The sequence below is a fragment of the Amphiprion ocellaris genome, chromosome 7 (assembly GCF_022539595.1).
Source record: "Amphiprion ocellaris isolate individual 3 ecotype Okinawa chromosome 7, ASM2253959v1, whole genome shotgun sequence".
NCBI classification, from domain to species: domain Eukaryota; kingdom Metazoa; phylum Chordata; class Actinopteri; family Pomacentridae; genus Amphiprion; species Amphiprion ocellaris.
Window position 1 is genome coordinate 31,942,496 of NC_072772.1, and position 21,314 is coordinate 31,963,809.

Here is a 21,314-nt window from a genome sequence, read left to right on the forward strand (position 1 = left end):
TGACAACAGCGTTAGCATACACACTCACATATACTGTACACTTAGAAACACGTGCTCAACACACACTGATAAAAAAAGGAACAGTGCTGGGCAGGTATAACAGAACCCAGATTCTGAAAGTAGGCACTAATTCAAGCCAGTCTACGTTAGCATCAGCGCTACAGTCCGGCCCTCTGGCTCTGCTGAATCATAAAGGCTAACCCTCAATATACTGGGACGGCTTAGATCTTCACACAAAACATGCCTTTCCTTGTAGCATCTGAGCAATCTTTGGATAAATTAATTTAGTCTGATCAGTCACAAGATGATAAAGAGAGTTATCAAAGTCTGACGCATTTGACTGAGGTCCAGTGAGCGATTGGAAAATGGTATCTGTGGTTGATTTTTGGTTCACACCAGCTGATGAACATATGTGTGTACCACCAAGTGTGGTCCGTGTTTCTTTTGGATATACCCGCTGGTCTCTGAACTGCAAAAAGGTGCAAAGAAAAAAGGTCATGTGGTGTAAAGTGCACCTTAATCCAATGCTGCCTCCCCTGTCTGGCCACCCAAGAGTACAGGATGTGAACTAATGCGTTACAGTAAGGAATCATACTCCCCTGAGATTAAAAAAAAAAAAGCTCAGGGATGAGTCTGGAAGGCACCCAAAGGTCTGTCAGTAGTCAGTGCTAACTGACAGGAAAGTCCAACAGTAAGAGCAACAGGAAGAGGAAACTCTCCCCCACAACATCCTGGATGGCCTGCCTATGTGTGACTGGATATTTTCAGACACTGTGCAGGGTTTCAGTCTGTATTTGCACTTCACAGCTGGTATTGACATGGCAGAGTTTTAGTGTCTCATTAGTGGCTTAAAAACATCTGTGTTCCAGTGTGTGTGTGTGTGTGTGTGTGTGTGTACACTATTATGCAATGGCTGGGAAAGTAATGTCGATCTACTGACAGAATTATTTACGGTTTGCCTTGAATATTTGTATCATGGTTGTCTGTCTGCTGGTTTCCTTGTTTGTTATTGCTGTCTCACCACATCAGTTCCCATCTATTCACGCCATTTGAGACAATTCAGAAGAGGCCGGGGTGGATTTTCTCAACAACCCGTCTCTCTTTCCAACTTGTTTGCGAAGCCCTATTGAAGTCTTCCTTCCCTTTTAAGTCCCACAGTCATCTAATGGTCAGAGTGTGTGTATCCAGACATCCTGAGTCACTTATGATGCGGGTTCCTTTCTGTGGGAAAGGTTGACCATATGTGCTGCGCTCGATCGTTCATTGCTCATAAACAGTAGGAGCACAGCCTGCCATGTTAAATAAACTAGCCGCCACAACATGTCGTCGCTCCCGTTAACTAGCGTGAAAACAACAACCGCACAGTCAGATGAAAAGGCTGGAGCGGGTCACACAACTGCTCCACTTATGTGCCACTGTCGCTTTGATAGATAATCCCAGGGTTCTTTCTTGTTTTATAAGCTCAACAGCGAGATGGCTGCTGTCTCATGCAGTAGTACAGCTGTAGGATGCGGATGCAATCCAGAGGCTGCCACAAAGCTGGTGTTCCCTCCAGGTGGAACGGGCAAACAAACACTGCTTTGTCTGAATCTAAGTGAGCTGTTGGTGTCCTTCACAGGCTGGACTGAGCATTGAAAAGATATCATTGAGAAAAGTAAGGTGAATATCACTCTTGATGGGTTCAGGGGGATATCTGATGTCACGGGGCGATGAAGAGATGCATCATGGGTGGTCACTGTCTATAAATATCCGACTCGGGAGGTTCCTCTGCTCTGTCTCCTCATGCCCACATACAGCAACCTTTTCAACTTGAACATTTACAGCCTCTTGATTCAGTGCGTCTCTTTCACATCCTGCACCGTCTGCTCTGCTCTATCTATCTGCATTCCTCTCTGCGAGTTTCTGTCTTTCTCTCTGAGGCGCACAGACATGGATCTATTTGCTTGAATTTCTCATTTCCTGTTTGGGGTGTGTATCCTATCCCTTGTTCTCGTGCCCAGCACACATCAAACACTCATGCTGCTCAAAATGAGAAAAAGAGACAGAGAGAAGGATACACGGAAAGCATATAAATGAGGGAATGATGTCAAAATTAGATGTGAATGGGGAATGGAGTTTTATTTGAAGAGAATTGGGATGAACATGCGAGGACAGTGGAAAGGAAAATCCAGAGTGATGACAGAGACATAGGAGAAACCAAAGGAAAATTAAAAAGGAGTAGGAAATACAAAGTGGTCAATTATCATAATATCCACTGATGTAACGGCGGCCTCTAGCCAAAAGCTGAGTTCATACTGCAAGATCGTTCTCCTTTCTTATCTAATTTTTAAGGAATCTGGGCTGCTCTCACTTCCCATTGCAATTTGTTTTTATTTATTCTAATTATCTGTTTAGTCATTTTCTAAATGTACTTTTACAAGGCTGTGGTGCCAGTCGATCAGGAGGGGGCCAGTGGGCATGAGCCATTAAAAACAACCTCCCATAATCTGGTTCACATTTCAGCCGTAAAGAAGTGATTCCATTCAGGCTGTGTGTGGGCTTCCACTCAGGTATGGAGTTGGTGGTTTTGCTGGCCAAAAGCTATCCTTACTGTATTAGTTCATGAGTCAAAACTGCCTGTTTGATTGGAAAAAATGTTCTCATAGTCTGTTCTACCAGCAAATATGATATAAAACCAAAAATTGCTTTTAAAAAGAAAAGTTACAGTGCTGAAATAAAAAGGGATGGAATGATGAGGGATGGCAGAGTCTACTGGATGCATTTGAAACAACCAATTAAAAGAAGTTTCCATTTGCACTGTTTTCAATTGCCATTTTTATGACCAAGTTTTTCTTTGTGGAAAGAATTAATAATTTCTTTCAATTTTCATGGCAAAAAAAAAGGTCAAAATAGAAACAGACATAACTAAAACACCTCTATAAAAGTCTTTGTTTTATCAAATACGCAAGCAAAACATGCATTTTAGCGTCATCAGTCACAAAAAATAACTTAACTACTATTTAGGGTTGCTATTTGTTGTAATTAGATAACCTTAAATTCAGCAGAGAGCTACCTGATAGCTAGCTGTGCCTTTTGATTGACTTCATATTTGTCTAAAATGTGCATAGAAAAGAATTTAAGAACTTAAGTAAAAAACTAATATTTTGTTCATGCGGATACAGATTGTTATAAAATCATATCTGCTCACCAGGACTTTGCTGTAGACACTGAAGATAACCACTTTATTTTATACTTAAAACAGCCCTGCAAGAAATGTAAGCAAACACTCAGCAAAATATAAACACAAATGCTTTCTATACCCTCCTCCAGTCCCCACCCTAACCACCCTGCTACAAGTCCAAAAAACACAGGAGGAAAAAAAAAACACAGAAGAAGTTTTATGGGGAAAGGTAAAGCAGCAGCAGAATATTTAGGCAGGTATGCATCATGTTCCTTTTTCCAATTACACTAAGTTTCCAACTTCTAGTTCTGCTGCACCACAAATAACTTTGGTGAACATGCAGTGTGTCACTTAGGGATGTTGGTTTACACACCGGCTGATGGCTATTCTGATCACGGGGTGGGGGGTTTCACTGGGACATGGAGGCAAGACTTTGTAATGCTGTGGTACAATGTGAGCAATCACTACAGTTCCTGACAAAGAGACTATCAGTGATAAACTGCTGGCTCACAGTTAAACCAAATGTCTAAACCAGGCACACGCAAGATGAACAGAAATAAGAAAAACGGGGGGAAGGCGGAACTGGAGAGGTTTTTTTTTCACAATTTATCTTTAATTTGGCTTTAGGTCCTTTGCCTGGCCAGCTAGAAAAACATGTGGTTCAAATAAGTGCGACCCCCCACAGACTCCCTGAAGTCAAGCACTCATTAGTGAATTATTTGGACAGAACAGAGGAGACTGTTGCTATTTCAGCCTCAACAAAATAGTGGCAAACTCAGTCATGACGGTTGAGTGGGTGGAGTAAGAGCTGAAGGGGGTCCTCTAAACACTCACTATGAAATGGTCTTACATGCTACAGGATAATATATAGTAAGAAGGTCTGGAACAGGCCTATGTAATAATATACACCACTCACTCTGAGATCTCATCATTCACTGGCTTGCGGCCCTGGAATGTCACTCACATTCCCCTTGACCTTCATCTGTCTCTTTCTCTAGTTGCTCGTATATCTCTGCGCTCCTCTATTTGTGTTTGTTTTAACTTTCTCAGGACCCCTCCAACGCCCATGCTCATGCATCGTACACCCGAGAGGACAGCAATTTCCCTCCTCCCTCCCAGCAAGCCAGATTTTCTCTACCTCTCTCCCTCCCACACCGTCTCCCACTCACTGTCTGCGTTTGCTCTCATGTGGGGCTGAGGCTGTAACGTCAGCTCGCTCGCAGTCAATCTTGTCGTGGGTTTTTTATTTTTTTTCCATCCCTCAAGCGCTACTAGTAAAACCGTCACAGAACTAGACGTGTTATGGCTCAGGAAAAGAGGCGAGTCATAGCTAATCTTGCTAAGAGAAAGTGAACTCACACTCTGAGGTTAGTAAGTGTACGACAGGGGTCACGGTGAGTCATCCAAGTGTTTGGCCTCTTACTCTTCACTGCGGGACGTTGCATGTGAGTCAGGGCAGCAGACTGGACTGGGCTGCATCCTCTGTGTCACATGCTCCTCTTGAACGTCTCTTTCTCCGCTGAACTTCTAACCCTAACCAACCAAATCCTAAATACTCAAAACCACAAACCTATATCTGAAAGGGCTGACGTTTTGGTACGCGAGACCAATGTCCCTCTCCTGACTCCACTGACCCACAGCACTGGATCTCACTCCAGGCATTATAGAGTCTCTCGCAGTGGAAAACTGCTTCAGCTTGGATGTGTTTCTGCTTAAGGTTGCGTGCTGTTTTTACAGATAAGCTACGTGGGGCCGGGGTGGGTCAGATGCCATGTGTGAGTGAGTAAAGTTGTGGCCATGTGCACCTGTGCCGTGTCCCCTCAGTGCCGCATCTGTTGTTGCTGGAGAACAACAGTGACGCAGAAAACTTCCACTCCAACATCTTTGAGCCTAAGGGCACCTGGACGACAAACAAAAAGACCTGTGACTGAAACTAGTTTTCTGCAACACGAGCCAAAGTTTCATTTCAATGGAATTTTTTGCCGCTCAGTGACTTACATATATGTTGACAGGTTGTGTATTCAAAGTAACAATTCCAGACAGTAAAATGTGAGTCATTTAGCTAATCTTTAACTAATGATCTGGTAATGACACATGACTCATTATCTTATTTTTTTCTGGTTAACCTCATATGAAAATAGTTTGCTCTATCAGCAGTTTAATAGGTACCTACAAACACAACCAGTCATGCTGCTCAGTTTTATAGGTATGTCATGGTTATTTCAGTGAATGTATGTACTGACCTCTGCTGGTTAATAAACTAAAAGAACTCAAATGAAAATATTATTCATTCTTTATGTTGAAATGCTATTGTTGTAACTTATCCACACACACACTTCACATCTATTTAAACTAATGTGACACCAAAGACAAATTGTTAGGCCGACATAATGCACACCTACAGTCATTATGGAAGCCCTCCCAAAAACATGTGGTTTCCACCTCAGCAAAATTTCACCACAGGTACACTCAGTAATTACCCACAGTTTCATTTGGATTGTGAACTGTAAAAGACTCGAATTCTCAAATTCTATGGTTTTCATGTCCTGTCTTTGTAGTGAGGTTTTTGTTTGTTATTTCTGCAGTGTATGTGTATTTTCAAACGATAAATCCCTTTATCTACCAGTCTAATAATTATCACTGATGACTATTTTCGTCATGTTCATCCAGGAATAAGAACTTTATCCCTTCAGGCTAACTTCAAAAATGGCAAATGACAGTTTGAGCAAAAACAGGACTTTGCGACCTTTGCGACAATCCAGTCAATGGCGCACGTATCGGAAAACGGCAGTGAGAAGAAGATGGCGGAAGGAGGTAATGATGCGGAGCTACTCAAGGAGAAGGCGAATAAGTACTTCAAAGGTAATTTGGAACACCTGTCAAGTCAATGGCTTTTTTCAGCAGTTAATAACAGACAACGCTGTGACCGTTAATTACAGAGGCGGTATGATTGTATCGCCGTTTACTTCAACCGGAGCCGGTGGCAAACATTGAGCTAAGCTAACATTGCTTGGAGAGCATGCTAACTGTAAAGCCCATTCATTGAACTACAGCGCTGAACTGAGACAGTCGCTAGCTGCTGCTAGCTAGCTAGCTAGCCGCACTCTCAGCAGCATCGATGGTAACTCATGCCGTCACTCGTGCCCTATACATGGCCCGCTTGTTTAGATGTGGCACTTTATGTGGGATTTAATTGTGTGGCTATGTGTTGTGTTAAGCAGAGACTCAACTGTTTATATTTTGTCTCTGTAGAGGGTTATCGTGTCGTTTTAAGGGAGAGTGAGTTACAACTCCTAGAATATTCTGTTAGCCGGCGGATGTGAGTGAGCAGCGGCGGCTAGTCAGAGCCTCTGTAACTTAGAACAGCAGTTGTCTGCTTGTGCTCCTCTGTAATTTGGTTGCCAGTCCTTCGTGAGAAAATAGTTTTTACTAATGTAATGTTTTGAAGCGAACCCGATCAAATCTCCCAGTAGTTTGGGGATTTTTAGAGGCCCGGTGTTACAGAGTTCAACTGGTGCTTTAACCACCGCCGGTGACAATACGCGTGTCAGGCCGCAGTAATAGAGGTGACTGTGCAGATGCCTGTTCAAAACAACGTAAACACGAATAAATCGTTAACAAAGCGTTTGTGTGGTCAACATTAGCGCTTGTCTCATACAGTTGAATGTAACGGCAAGTCATCGGTGTTTACATAGCACGTTTAAAGCAACAGCATTTAAAGCAAAGCGCTTTCCAGCAGAGAAATAAAATTGGCGCTGCGAATTTAAGCCAGGAAGTTCAAATATTAATGTTGATACCTTACAGTATTATTTATTGTGTGATTTTGCCTTAATAATTTAAATATTACGGTCCCCTACAATGTATTATGAAATACAAATTTACCTGGCAGAGAAAAGAGTAAATAATATAATATTACCAAATGACCAGACTAATTTAATAATTACATTTAACGCCCTTGTAAATTATACATGGAAACCCCCATGAATCCAAAGATTCCCTGTGAGGAAGCACATTTGGCACAGTGGAAAGAAAGAACTCCCTTTTAACAGAAAGAGACCTCCAGTTGAGCGATAAGCTGGGTAATTAGTACCATTTAATCTTTTATTATTGCTTAAGACCAGAGATGGTGTTTTGATGATGTTGTGCTGAATTATTTGAATTGTGCTGATTTTTGGTTTTAAAACAAGTATAGCCTCCCAGTATAGCAACAATAAGTTCTAACTAAGCGTTACCTTGTATATCAGTAATACCACAGTTTGCCCTAGCTCGAGTTATTCAGGTTTTCCGGTTGCACAGTCAGAACAAGATTTATGAGGCCGCATAGCAGTTGCTTTGCAGACGAAGATTAACATCACAGCATGACTTTTTATGTGGAAAAAAGTGCTGAGATATTATTGAAATATAGAGATAGTCATCAAAATATAATTTGCATGCCTACGCATCTGTCTCATAGATCTGATAAACACTAGTCAATCGGAAACTACATCATTAGCAGGGTTGACACTGTCATGAGTCATACCAGGTGCAAGGGAAAGGCTGTCTGTTGTAGGATTGGCAGGACTCTGTTTTTTTCTGAGGTACATTGCTTAAAATAAAATTTGATATTTACTCCAAGCAGTTGTAGTGCAATTTTGTATCTCAATGAAATGGATTTCTTCATTCTGGTACAGATTGTCATGTTAAACTAGTAAATTGTGGAAGGTAGTGTTGCTTACTTATCGGAAAATATCATAAAAATTGCAAAACCTGACATAGTTTGTCTTCTTGTAAAGGCCACGATCTGTTAATAAACAGCGTTTTATTTATGACAAATTTGCAAAATATTTAACAGGATTCAATCAAACACTCGTGGAGAAGCAAGCATTTAAATTAATTTCAAACTGAGATTTGTGCAATCTGTGTTAGCTGTTTTCATTCATTTGTTAATGGTTTCTTAATCAATGAAAGGTCTCAAATGTGTCTCAAATTGTGCTTTATACAGTATACAACACTATGTTTTTTTTAGTGAATGTCTCCAAGAATTTGTTTCATATACAGTGTGGGAATAAGAATAACATGTATCATGGCAATAACGTAGGCCTCTAAGCATTTGTGGTATCAACATTATTGCATATGAAAGGCTACACAGTTGAGTGAATAGTGGCTGTCTCCTTATAGAATGCTCACTAATGGGATTGAAGGGTGTCTCATAACTTCCATTCTCTCTTTCCCAGAGCAAAGTGCACACAGTTGTCCATGCACATAAGTTGTATGTGTCTGTGTGTTGCCTGGATCTGAAATATTGTACATTTTGAATATATGGTAACATGAGACTAAATGTCATCTTGGATTTTTATTATTGTGATAAAGCGGAAATGTTTTTTATGGATTTATTGATACAGTTTTCTTCCTGTACTAGCTGACTGAAATCTACAATGTCTGTATCACCAACCCCTTCTGAACACTTTGTCACTTACCTATACTGTCCCTAAATAGTAAATAAAACCAGTAATAATCATATACACAATATTGCTGTATTGACGTATTATTATGTACATAATGAAACAAAGAATACTGAAATGAACTTAGCATACTAATCAACTGCTGACTTGTGTCACAGCATTATTGTTCAACCGTGGTATAAAATCACGAACAGTGTTTAACCAGTGAAGATGTGACATTTGTTTTTCAGAGAAAGACTATGAAAATGCTATCAAGTACTACTCAGAGGCTTTGGAGCTCAATTCATCCAATGCCATCTACTACAGCAATCGAAGCCTGGCATACCTACGCACAGAGTGCTATGGTTATGCCCTGGCGGATGCGACGAAGGCCCTGGAGATAGACAAAAACTACATAAAGGGATATTACCGCCGTGCCACCTCCAACATGGCACTGGGCAAGTTTAAAGCTGCACTTAAGGACTATGAGACGGTAAGAAATGTAGCATCTTTGACTGTCAGCTGCCACGTAGTCTGCACCTAGAACATACAGGACATTAGCAAATTTTACAGTATAACTTACTGTTTCTGCTGATTTTCTCAAAAGAAAGAGCTCTACAGTTCCATCTGTTTACATGTCACCATGAATTAGGTTCTTAATGTTGCCTTAACACCCTGAAATAGGGATTATCCTTTAATCCAGTCATGATGCCAATTAGACAGACTGTGAAGGCAGTCGTACTACAGCTAATTTAGTGTCTATTGTTGTTTGGGCTGTTCTTTTTTGTTTCTGGGACTGTGGAAACAAGAACTTCTAAAGCTCAGCATTAGTCAGCAAACTGACCAGTTGTGTTGTGACAAAACAAAAGGGCGGTTAATCCTGACAAAGTATGAAAGGTTGGAGCTAGAATTATATCTATTTATAGATCTCTGAAATGTATATGGAAGAACTTTGTGTGACTGGATAGTTTATATGTGGTCCATTCACAGAACCGATTATTCTTTGTCCACCAGAAACCCTTTGCACACCATAATTAAGAAATTTGACCCTAATGCGCCTTTATTACCATTTGCCTCCTCTTCGTTGCAGCTACAGTGAGTCACTGTCTCTATGTCTGGCTCAGTGGCAGTTAATGATTAACCACTGTGTTTCTTTTCATATCATTTCCCTGCTGTGATGATAGGTAGTAAGGGTCCGACCAAATGACAAGGATGCAAGGATGAAGTATCAGGAATGTAACAAGATTGTGAAGCAGAAGGCTTTTGAGAGAGCCATTGCCAGTGATGAGACAAAAAAATCTGTTGTTGACTCACTGGACATTGAAAACATGAGTAAGTTTTCTCTATGATTATTTGTAGATCATTTGACATCTATCTATCTATCTATCTATCTATCTATCTATCTATCTATCTATCTATCTATCTATCTATCTATCTATCTATCTATCTATCTATCTATCTATCTATCTATCTATCTATCTATCTATCTATCTATCTATCTATCTATCTATCTATCTCAACATATTCTGTCTGTAGTGTGTATAATGTCCTATAATCAAATTTGCAGTGATTGGATTGATCAAAGCACAGTGTCGCATTGAAAGTAGCTAAAGATAACAATATGCGCTGGTGTGAGCCCTTTGATTTTCTTCACTGAAATCAAGATGATCTTGTATTGCAGCGATTGAGGACGACTACGTAGGCCCCAAACTTGAAGATGGGAAGGTCACCTTGAAGTTCATGAAAGAGATGATGGATTGGTTCAAAGACCAGAACAAACTGCACAGAAAGTGTGCTTACCAGGTAATCATGTTTTTTTCTGTCAAAAATACGACACTCACTGAAAGGAACTTCCTGTACCTGTAATTAAACTTTATTGTGCTCTTTCAGATTTTGGTGCAGGTTAAAGATGTTCTATCCAAACTACCAAGTCTTGTTGAAATCGAGTTAAAAGAGGTAAGTACTTTGCAGATAACCCCTAGTAATGTGCAGTAAAAATCACATTGGTTCACAAATAATGAGCGCAAGAACAGAACAGGAGAATTTTCTTTGATTACCAACTCGATGATCTCCCCATTACAAAGGGAAATGGACTTAAAATGTTCTCTTTCTTTTTTCCACAGACAGAAAAAATAACTATTTGTGGTGACACCCATGGGCAGTACTACGATCTCCTCAACATCTTCAAGCTGAACGGCTTACCCTCAGAGACCAACCCTTACGTATCCATTGTTTTTGCAGAACAGCCACAGATCACGTTGTAAATGTGTGTCGAGGGCAGTCCTTGTTTGTACTATTTTGTGTTTAAAACCACAGCAGCTAAATGCCTCATATCCCGAACTTGTGCGTCATAGAGCTTAACCACAGAATTCAGCTGTTCAATGGTGACTTTGTGGATCGTGGCTCTTTCTCCGTTGAGGTCATTCTTACCCTTTTTGGCTTCAAGCTGCTCTACCCCAACAACTTCCACGTGCTTAGAGGTGAGAGCACTCGCACTGTGTGTGTGCTTTACTGCCAGACCATGTCCTTTAATGTGTCACGCTAAGTATATATCTATTGTCTTAAACTTTTAAGGTCAACACAGAATGTCATTTTTTTTTGGGTCATTATTGTTTTCACATTTCATGTGGTTCCTACTGATAAGCTACAGACTTTGTTATTTAAGTATTTAAACAGGATTGTACAATACACAATAACAAGCTTTTTACCTGCAGGTAACCATGAGACGGACAACATGAACCAGATGTATGGATTTGAAGGGGAGGTCAAAGCCAAGTACACGGGCCAGATGTTTCAGCTTTTCAGCGAGGTCTTCCAGTGGCTGCCTCTCGCACAGTGTATCAACAGCAAAGTGCTGGTAAGCTTTCCCAGCATTAAAGACAGCACACAGGAGTGCGGTGAATTTTTAAACTATTTTTTATTCTGTTAAAAAATACATAATAAAAAACTGTATGTTTTGACTATTTCTGCTGCACCATGTGCTTCATTTATCTGTCTAGCTAATTATTAGGTCATTAAATCCAAAATTTGCCCAAATACCTTTTTTTTTTGTTTGTTTGTTTTAAAATATGAACTACATTACAGTATCTGCTTGTTGTGCACAGTTTGGGTGCTGCATTGTAAACTGGTGATTAAGTACTAACTTTCTGTGTTCCATCAACATAACATTTCAAAGTAAATATATTACAAGAATTTTTTCCATTTTTGAATTGATTTAGAATTAAACAAGCTAATTCTTATGAAAATCTTTTTTTTCTCCATATACCCCTACTGGTTTATACCAAAACTTTGTAGCCACTTGCAAAAGTGTAGAACCTTTAATTTAATCCTCCCACTTGCAAAGGGTTTTGTGTTGTGAAGATGCTTTGTGTTGATAAGATCTTGTGTACTGATGCCTGCTGTTGTTAAGGATCTTCTTTTCACAGGGGCTACATGTTTTGTACTTTTGCACTTACAGATCTGATATGATTCTCCTTCTCAGGTAATGCACGGAGGGCTGTTCAGTGAAGATGGTGTCACATTGGAGGATCTCAGGAAGATTGATAGGAATAGACAGCCTCCTGACTCAGGTAGAGTCAGACTCCAAATTCACCATCTATGTAAAACTCATTCAGAAAACACTTCTAGAATGGATTTTCACACCCTCTGCTGCTCTTTCACAGGTCCCATGTGTGACCTTCTCTGGTCAGATCCACAGCCTCAGGTCAGTTCCAATCTTTTTATAATGCAGTAAATCTATTTCCATCACATTATCGACTAGTTTAAGTTCATGTATTTGGATTATTAATTATTTTGTCCTCTGTCTCTCTTTCTCATGCAGAATGGCCGGTCGGTCAGCAAGCGAGGAGTGAGTTGTCAGTTTGGGCCAGATGTGACAGAGCGCTTCCTGGAACAGAACAAGCTGGACTACATCGTGCGTAGTCATGAGGTTAAAGCTGAGGGCTACGAGGTCACTCACTCAGGGAAGTGCATCACCGTGTTCTCAGCGCCCAACTACTGGTAATCATATTGTCTATCGCAGAGAGTCAGGTCAGCCGTTAACGAGGCTTTGCATTCTCATTTACGCATGTTCTGTGTCTTCTGTCCTCCCCAGTGATCAGATGGGAAACAAAGGAGCATATATTCACCTCAGGGGATCAGACCTCAAGCCAGAATTTCACCAGTTCACTGCTGTGGTGAGTATTCTGTATTGTAGTTTGTAATTTTTATCAGTCATCTGTTACTCTTATCAGGTGTTAACTTTATAGTATTCTTAGACAGGTCCTATTTTTGTCTTTGTGTGCATTGGTTTTGATAATGATTTACTTAAGAGCTTAATTGTACAGATTCTGAATATGTGGTCAGCCCTAAGCACAATATTACATTGACATCTACTAGACCTCAAGCTTGATATATTCTCCTGTGTTAAATTTATAAGGACGCTACGCTGTAGCTTATGTAAGTGGCCTGCATTGCCAGCATTTGTATTTCCACTGTTGTGTCTATGTCACTCTGCAATTATACTACCACAAGGCTAGGCAAGGCAAGTTTATTTGTAAAGCACAATTCATACACAAGGCAATTCAAGGTGCTTTACAATGGCTAAGAAATACATTCAGGCTAGTTACCAGGGGGTTTCTTTGCCAGTCTGTTCAGATTCTTTGTGTACTTGAACCAATGGCAGCTGAAACTGGGTGAATAAGGTTGTAGTTGGAGTAAAATAAAATTAAAAAAAAAAAAAGATCATTTCCCCTCTTTTTTTATCATTTTTTTCAATATTATTAACAAACTTGTGGCTGGATCTAATGCTTATCTTCCTCGCATTTTCCTTTTACAGCCTCATCCGAATGTCAAGCCCATGGCATATGCCAACACGCTAATGCAGTTGGGGATGATGTAGAGGCCTCGCTAATCTGTCTGTGACACTGATGACCTCCCATCGGACGTGAACCATCCCTGCCACCTCATTCCCTCTAGTGCTTGGACATGCTCTCGTTCATGCTTAGCCTAAGGGATCCCTCTCCCCAACAAACTTCCGCTAGTTGTATGCAGAAAATATGTGGTGTAGTTCAGATGGGAAGAGATCACTTAGACCAGCCCAGTCCAGAAGTGGATATGTTCTTTACGTTATTGGTTAAAACTGGAAAATCTCTATTTCCATTGTCCATTTGCCTGCTCATGTATTCCATCACTGGGTAAGGAAACCAGCACTGAGAATTTCAGAGGAGTCTCTTTCAAGCTGCTTGGTTTTTAAATATTTGATATACTTAGCAGATGGCATCAAATATCTGGTATGTACCAAAGATCTGTATTGAAAATGATTGTTCAGTTTTTGCAAGGAGCATCTGACTGAAACCTAGCATTGTACCGTTGGCCTGCGTAGACAGTTTAGAGCTTTGTAAACTGGTTCAAGAGCAGCATGTCTATCAGTGTTTCTCAAAATACCCTACAGTATAACAGTTTACTTTTTTATTTTCCAGGATTACAAAATTTGATTACATATATGATCCCACTCCAAAAAAAAGAGATCAGTTATCTCTGGGTACACTCTTAAAGGTGCTGTTTGCCATTAGTGGTGTATTTAGCTGGTTCAGTCATGTAGCTGGTAACATTTATTTTGCACTGCTGCACTGCTTCCTGTTGGGGAGGATACGGCTGCTGTCCATGTTTTCATCCTTGATCGTCATTGTGCCACTCACCCGGCAGCTCCTGCACAGTCTATTCTCCACAGTAGCTTTGGTGTAACGCAAACACTGATGGCACTCTAGTCCCCAATACATGTTCGATTACCGGTGACTTATTAACCCTGTGTGTGGATTTCTTCAGTACACAAACGTCCAAAATGCAATCATGTCTTGAAACGCACAGCTACATTGTCCAATGGCCCTCAACTTTTTAGACAAATACACTAATGTGTATGTATATATACTGTATCATTTAAAGATTCTGTGTAATGTTTGGAGAAAATTATTGAATAAAAAAGCCAGTCCAGTGATTTTAGAAACAAGTTGGTATTTTTATTCATGTCAACAAAGTTTGCGCTTGTCTGTGTTATTTCTGTCTTCCAGGTCAAGATAATGCCAAGTGCTTCAGCAGAAGGCGACTGGACTTATTTTCTTTTGGTTCTTAAAAGCATTCCAACTATCACCCAAGAGGCTTCTTCACTTCTTACCGAGTGATGGTGAGTCTCAGGTATATGTTGTCACTGAAGGCTGTTAAACTGCCAGGTGAAGGATGACTAAAAGTTTAACAGTAGAGAAACTTTCAGGGGTGGGATATCAAGACTGTTATGAAGCACCTGCTTAGTGATGTCTTAGAACTATTCCTCTGTTTAGAGGTGGCTTTCCAGTTTAATGTAGGTGGCTTGCTTAACCCTCCTCTCCAGCCATCCATGTTCTATGTCCTGAATGTGGACATTGTCCTCAGTGGACAGTAACACCAAATTGAAGAAAAGAACAGGTGGAACAACACTGTCACCTGCTATGTAGCTGGAGAGAAATTTGTAAGGATTTTTTTCTAACAATGTCCTGGTGCACGTAAGAACAAGCAAAACTCAGACAAAAACTGGTTCACCCTTGGGATAAGACACACAGGCCGTGGGAGAGCCAGCTATTCAAGAGAAGAAAGTCCACATTCTGGACAGCAAAGGCAGACTGCATTGAAAAAGGACTTAAAGAAGCCATGTAAAACTGCAAATGCAACAGGAGGTAGTCTATGACTATTTATCAAAGTCCCTGTTAGCGTTATTTCGCACCTCAAAGCATGTGAGCCTTGGATGGTTAATGAGCGATTACTTAAGTAATTTTGGGGTGACAGTATGTACCTGGGTCTCTTCAGCTGTCAGAACTAAAGAAGCCTCTTGGATAAGACGTGAAAATGTATTCAAGGACCAAAAAGTATATGCTTGTTTTGTAATGTCTATGTAGATTCTCAGCTAGATCATGGTAATCCTAGGAGCTGTAGTAGAAAGCAACTGTACATCTCTTGTCTTAAGTTTCTTCAGTTTAGAATTAAAGAAGCCTCTTGGATGAGAGGAAAAACTTGTTCAAGAATCTAATAGAGAAGTCCAGTTGCTTTCTACTGAAGCTCCTAGGATTTAGGATTTTTTTACTTTTTTTTGAAAATTTGCCATGCTGGAAGTATTTGCTGATTCCACCCAAGAAGATGTCCGCTGCTTTATTTCATTCTCTATTACAGATAAATTACTGAAGTTTCATAAACAGTGCAGTTTTCTAGGGAATGACGAGCCTGCTTCCTGGTCGCCTGACAGTCGCACTCATTCGACGTCACGAGTTTCTCCAGCTGATCATGCTTCGTCAGCGACGCGCCGCGAGTTGACAACACACACAGGCAGCACGAGTTTCACCTTGTTATGAACCCAGCTGGACACGAAGACGGCATCGGCGACAACTCCGGCCTGAGATGCCAAAATATTGTTCGGTCCCAAACTGCAAGAATGATACCGGAAACGGCAACGACAGGAAAAGTTTCTACAAGTAAGCTGCTGTTTTTTGTTTTTTTTTTAAACGTTCTCAGATCGCTCGCTAGCTAAATTCTCTGCTCAGATGTGTAATTGACGCGTCATCTAACTTCAGGCAACTTTTTCCTGTTCGATGAGTCAGTCTTTCACAACCTCCACTTTTACAACATGTTTGTACTCTGAAATTAATCGCTATATTAAAGAAATATCCGCCTGTTTGTTATTGCCTTGCTTAGTTTGTTTCTTCGTGTTTTGACCTTTGAGACAGTCTCGATAAAATCATGATTTGTGGCTGTATGTCAGTCTTTATGGCGACTGAGTGGTCCCGACATTTAAACCCGCTTTTAAGATAGATTTTTACGTTGTAGTTTGAAGAAGTGTGCTGTTAAATTTTATTATGGGTGCTGTAGTGCATTGAGCAACAGGAAGACGGACTGTAACGATGATGTCACCTTAATATTGGAGCTGCTCCACAGTCAGAACGGCAGCGGTGATACAACACTCAGGGGAATATCACTGGGAATATTATCTTTAAAAACTACAAATGGAAGTCCTAAAATCAAGTTTTCACTGCGACCAGACAAATAGAAACTTGGTACTGTTTAAAACAGCCGAGTTGTCTGCAGAATCTACCCCTGTCATGACTTTCATGTATGTGGCAGTAGCTTTTCAAAAAGTGTTTTAAACCTCTTTAAGATATACAATCTTCTCCATGAATGTGAACATGAGGACAATATGTCTTAATGAGCACCCTGGGGACTTTTTTGTTAAAGTTGTAACATCAGACTTATTAGGTTAGATCTAGTAATATTTCCGTATTACTTTCAACACTGCACAAGTCTGAACTGAACCAGACCACAATTATCCTACTTCCAGTTGTGTGAAGCAATCAGATGAAGGCTTTCCCTTATTTCAGCACCAATGTTGGTCCAAAAACTTGCCTATTACAAACTGAAATGTCGACAAATGTACAATTTTACTGCAATGAAGAAAGAGTCTGTAACACATTAATGATTCTCATCATCAATGAATGTAATCCAGGTTTGACAGAATGTTAATAGGAGCTCAAGTTTAGTATGTTGCTTCCTGTTTTTTTGTTGGAGTCTTTCTTCTAAATTTATGAAATACCTGTAGCATCAGGATCCATAATAGCATTTCCAAAGAGAGAGAGTTGTGTGCATTTATACACATGGAACAGAGAAGTAACTTAATTTATTACTCTCATTTATACATGAGTCCCCCATTTTGACAGCATGGATCTGCATCTAAGAGCAATTCACATTGTGTACTCTTAATCTTAAACCACAGTTAAATCAGTTGTTACTTGGTGTTGCCTTCAGGTTCAATCCTGAGCTCCGCCACAGCAGTCAGGATGTTTTTATTTTAGTGTTTGTAAAGTAGCAGTTCGATCATCATTAAACACAGACAGACTTTTAAGTGTTGTGAAATCATGTCACTTTATCAGATTGATTGAACCAGCTGTGTTATGTATGCCTTATCTGGAAAGGGCTTAGTATTGTCTCTATCTTACTCAAAATATTAGAAAAACCTTTCTATATAAATGTAAGTGCAGACAACAGCACCACTATCTGCAGCTTCAGAAATTGCCAGAGCTGGATAACGTGACTCTGTACCGAGTAATTGCCCAAGCCAAAATGTGATGAGTCGACAGCATCGAAATCGGTGATCTGATCGCATCATATGTGATGCTCTGATTTTTATCTTAGGGAGGGAGTTCTTTATATTTATAGGTGCTGAATCTACTGTCAAATCACTGAAACAAGAGTAATGTAAGTTCTCTTTTAGGCAGCTGATTTCCAGTAATGTGTTGAATTTGATCATATTTCATTCAAAAGGCAGAAGCATTACTGGGGTCTAATGTCTGTAATCTTTACTGTATTCCAGGTTCCCTCTGCAGGATCCGGTCCGACTGCAGCAGTGGCTGAGGAACATGGGACGTGAGAACTGGACTCCCTCTCGACACCAGTACATTTGCCACGAACATTTCGCACCTTCGTGCTTCAAGGTGCGATGGGGAATCCGTTACCTTGAGAGCGATGCTGTGCCCACACTCTTCCAAGAGGCTGAGGTAAAACTAAAGAAACCCATCGCACACTTAGAGTGGAATTTTAGGGCTGTACAATATGTTATTATATTGGCATTACTTTGACTGAAGGCTGAAATCGTGAAAAAGTAAATGTGTAAACATTTTTTGTCAGGGCTTTTTGGAAATTGGATATCAAAGTGCTGTAGGTTATTGATGTGAGCTTACTTTTTCCTGTTCAGTTAATTATGGGACTCTTATACCACAATTCAAAGCATTTAGAGTACATTTCAGCAATAGGTCATGGTGGCAAGTTTATTCAGGAAACCACCTGCTGTGAGGGGGTCGTAAAGTTTATTCATGAGGGTAATCATTATAGTTTTTTGTATTTCACATATAACTGAATTGTTGTGGTATTTATGTACCATTTTTATGTAAATAAAAATATGTATTTATTTATGAATTCATGTTTTTTTAATACTTGGTGCTAATACAGAAACATCTGCAAATGTATGAATCGATTATTTACAATTTACAAAGACTAACTCTGCTGTCATTTGAAAAGTTTTACATTTGCATCGTTGCAGTTGCTCTAAGTTTAACTATAAACCCTGTCAGCTTGTCATGTTTCATTTGATAAACACACGCTCCTCCTTCTGTCTAGAAACGGAAAGCCACAGAGCACAGTGAGAAGAAGCCAAAGCGTCTTAGAGCTAACACTAATCAAAGCATAACTGTGTCAGATGACCGGACCGTGGCCTTAGAGATGCAGAATACGTTGCACACCGTTCACCTGTATGAGATCGTTGACCCATTGCAACAGGGAGAAACCAGCATGGTGGAGTCAAATGATGTCGGAGAATCTGACTGTTCTCTCCAGACAGACCTGGAAACACTGGCATCAGCAGACCAAACAGGGATAAACTTCCCTTTGACTTTGTTCCAGACAGTAGGTGATCTGAGTAACAGTGGAGAGAACACAGAGGTGGTGGTGATGTCTGAATGCCCTGCAGGTGAAGGACAAGATGAGCTTGTGAATGGAATCACTGCTGCCATTTTAAGTCAAGGCCACAGACTGGTCATAAATAACTCCACACTCAGCTGCACAGAAGAGGCTGAGGCTTCTAATGGAGTTGAAGATGTGACTTTCACCACAAAGGAGTTCCTAGATGTCAACGGAGGCCATGAAACTCAAGTTATTGCCTACTTTGAGACGATACCGAATGTTTTCCCCAGTGAAACTTCTACTCAATTCAACTTCTCCCCAGACACAGTGCTGTCATCTGCTCTGAGCTCCAAGCCCATCACATCCACTGTACCCATAGTGTCCAAACATGTGGCACCTTCCCCCACATCTCTGGTCCTCACTGTGGAAAGACTGGACACGGAGGGGGAAGACGGAGACGACAGCAAGTCCGATGAGGACGACATGGAGCAGCAAGATCGCCAGCTGGAGGAACACTGGTGAGGACTGATTCTTGTTTTAGTAGCCACCCTTTTCCTTCATTTATTCTCTTACTGTTTTACAATTTTTACGGTCTCTGGCCATTTTTTTTGTCACATGAACAGCTACCACAAGAACAGCTTGAGTAAGGAGCAGCTGGAGGCAATTGTGGTTGAACTGCAGAAAAAAGTGAAAGTGCTGCAGCAGCGACACCGCCGACACCTGGAGAAACTTCTGGGACTGGAGAACACTGTCAGTCAGCTGAGACAAAACAACCTGCTGAACGAAGAGCGTCTACAGCTGCTTGAGAGGGTATTTATATGAATGAACTTCAGATTCATAGCTGTAGTCTTACAATATCTCACTGAAGTTATTAAATTCGTTTTATGTTTGTACTCACTTAATGTTGTCCCCCCTTCCCCCAGGCTTACATTCAGACTAGTGCAGCAGTGTCAGATGCTGGGGAGACTGTGGCCATCATCTACGAAGAGGATGACGCTGCGTACTTGTATACTCCACTGAATGATGCAGAGGCAAAGCTGTGAGGCCAGACTGACTGTGGCATCCCATCTGTGTGTCTGTCTGCGGCCAGCTGTGCCAAAAAATAAGTAATTGGGGCTAATGCTATTGGAAATAAAATGCTACCTAATTTTGTTCTTTTTTAAAGTTTTCTCGTGTCAAAACAAAATCTGTGTGTGAAATGTGGCGGCGTGTTGGTCCATCTGCTGGGAGCTTTGCACAAAAACAAGTGGGTAATATGGGGCGATGTTGAATGTGTTTTATAAGGTTTTCACTCTCTATCCCACCTCCTCTTCAACTTTTGTTTGACTTACTAAAATATTTTTGTTTAGGATAATGTACATATCATTAAAATAACTTCCATTTAAGTCTTTGCTTCATTTGTTAAGTTACCATCAATCAATACATTTATAAAAAACAACAATCACAGATTAAGCAACCAGAGATGGAGTTTGATCTGGACAATTTGATCCTCACTGACAAGCTGAAACAAAAGAATGAGTCACCACAGCAGTAACACTTTGTCCAGTAACTGTAAATACATCACTATCTGCAAGTTTGGTTTGTGGAAGTTTAAACTGATTTCTGAATAAGACTGAGCAAGCTGCTACATGATGATTTGATTCAGCGACAGGGCGCGGTTCAGGCTCCTAAGCAGGTTTATTGTTTGTTGAAGGATTGTGTTAAGTACTTCAGCACTGAATGCCACCATAGGCTTGTTCTGTATTTGCCTTTCTTGGTAATTCAAATGTGAAAGCATGTGTGAATACATTTCTTTAAAACTGGTTTTTAAATTACCCTAAATCTAAAGAGAACCAATCCCACAGCTTTGCTGAATAAAAACTCTAACAAAAATATTCTACTTATTTACATTTTCAAGATTTGAGACGTTCTGGACTTCACTCAACAAAATTATCCATAATATTAAGTAAACCTGCTGCTTGATTTTACACGGGTGCTTTTCCCCTCATAGTGTGCTTTCTCTCTCTCTCCAGTAGAGGGTAGTAAAGGCAGCTGTATATTACATCTGGATTTACATCATACATCATATTTTGTTGAGAATAGTTTAAGACATCCTTACTCAAACATTGTGCTGTTACAAAGTTCCTACCATCGCGGAAGAGATATTGTCAAGCATCTTGAGTATGTCTGAAGAAACAAAATCTGATAGAGGAGATTTAAGTCTTGCTACACCCTGCCTTGCCTCAATTCTGTTCACTGAGCAACCAGTACTGCTTTGCATGTGCACTGCATTTCATACTTCAAAC

General features: G+C 40.4%; 2 protein-coding genes across 2 annotated transcripts; both read left to right on the forward strand.

The window, feature by feature from the left end:
* Positions 1-5,882: 5,882 nt before the first annotated feature.
* On the forward strand, positions 5,883-14,554 carry ppp5c (protein phosphatase 5, catalytic subunit). The gene is made up of 13 exons (XM_023290036.3): positions 5,883-6,022; positions 8,832-9,073; positions 9,765-9,912; positions 10,262-10,383; positions 10,471-10,536; positions 10,704-10,802; positions 10,955-11,060; positions 11,295-11,437; positions 12,062-12,149; positions 12,243-12,283; positions 12,401-12,579; positions 12,674-12,755; positions 13,397-14,554. Exons 1-13 carry the CDS (start codon positions 5,926-5,928, stop codon positions 13,457-13,459), a joined length of 1,476 nt encoding a protein of 491 aa, XP_023145804.2. The 5' UTR covers positions 5,883-5,925; the 3' UTR covers positions 13,460-14,554.
* Positions 14,555-15,811: 1,257 nt separating this feature from the next.
* LOC111581737 (THAP domain-containing protein 5-like) lies at positions 15,812-20,414 on the forward strand. The gene is made up of 5 exons (XM_023290040.3): positions 15,812-16,055; positions 17,945-18,128; positions 18,748-19,547; positions 19,653-19,839; positions 19,953-20,414. The coding sequence occupies exons 1-5, from the start codon at positions 15,982-15,984 to the stop codon at positions 20,070-20,072; spliced, it is 1,365 nt and encodes a 454-aa protein (XP_023145808.1). The 5' UTR covers positions 15,812-15,981; the 3' UTR covers positions 20,073-20,414.
* Positions 20,415-21,314: the final 900 nt, after the last annotated feature.

What these genes read in the sequence shown, in the direction of transcription:
- ppp5c (XM_023290036.3), top strand. Translation starts at nt 5,926, where the DNA reads ATGGCGCACGTATCGGAAAACGGCAGTGAGAAGAAGATGGCGGAAGGA. An exon ending in ACAGAAAGTGTGCTTACCAG is followed by an intron (nt 10,384 to 10,470) that starts GTAATCATGTTT and finishes GTGCTCTTTCAG; the next exon opens with ATTTTGGTGCAGGTTAAAGA. An exon ending in GTATCAACAGCAAAGTGCTG is followed by an intron (nt 11,438 to 12,061) that starts GTAAGCTTTCCC and finishes TCTCCTTCTCAG; the next exon opens with GTAATGCACGGAGGGCTGTT.
- LOC111581737 (XM_023290040.3), top strand. Translation starts at nt 15,982, where the DNA reads ATGCCAAAATATTGTTCGGTCCCAAACTGCAAGAATGATACCGGAAAC. An exon ending in GACAGGAAAAGTTTCTACAA is followed by an intron (nt 16,056 to 17,944) that starts GTAAGCTGCTGT and finishes ACTGTATTCCAG; the next exon opens with GTTCCCTCTGCAGGATCCGG. An exon ending in CACTCTTCCAAGAGGCTGAG is followed by an intron (nt 18,129 to 18,747) that starts GTAAAACTAAAG and finishes CCTTCTGTCTAG; the next exon opens with AAACGGAAAGCCACAGAGCA.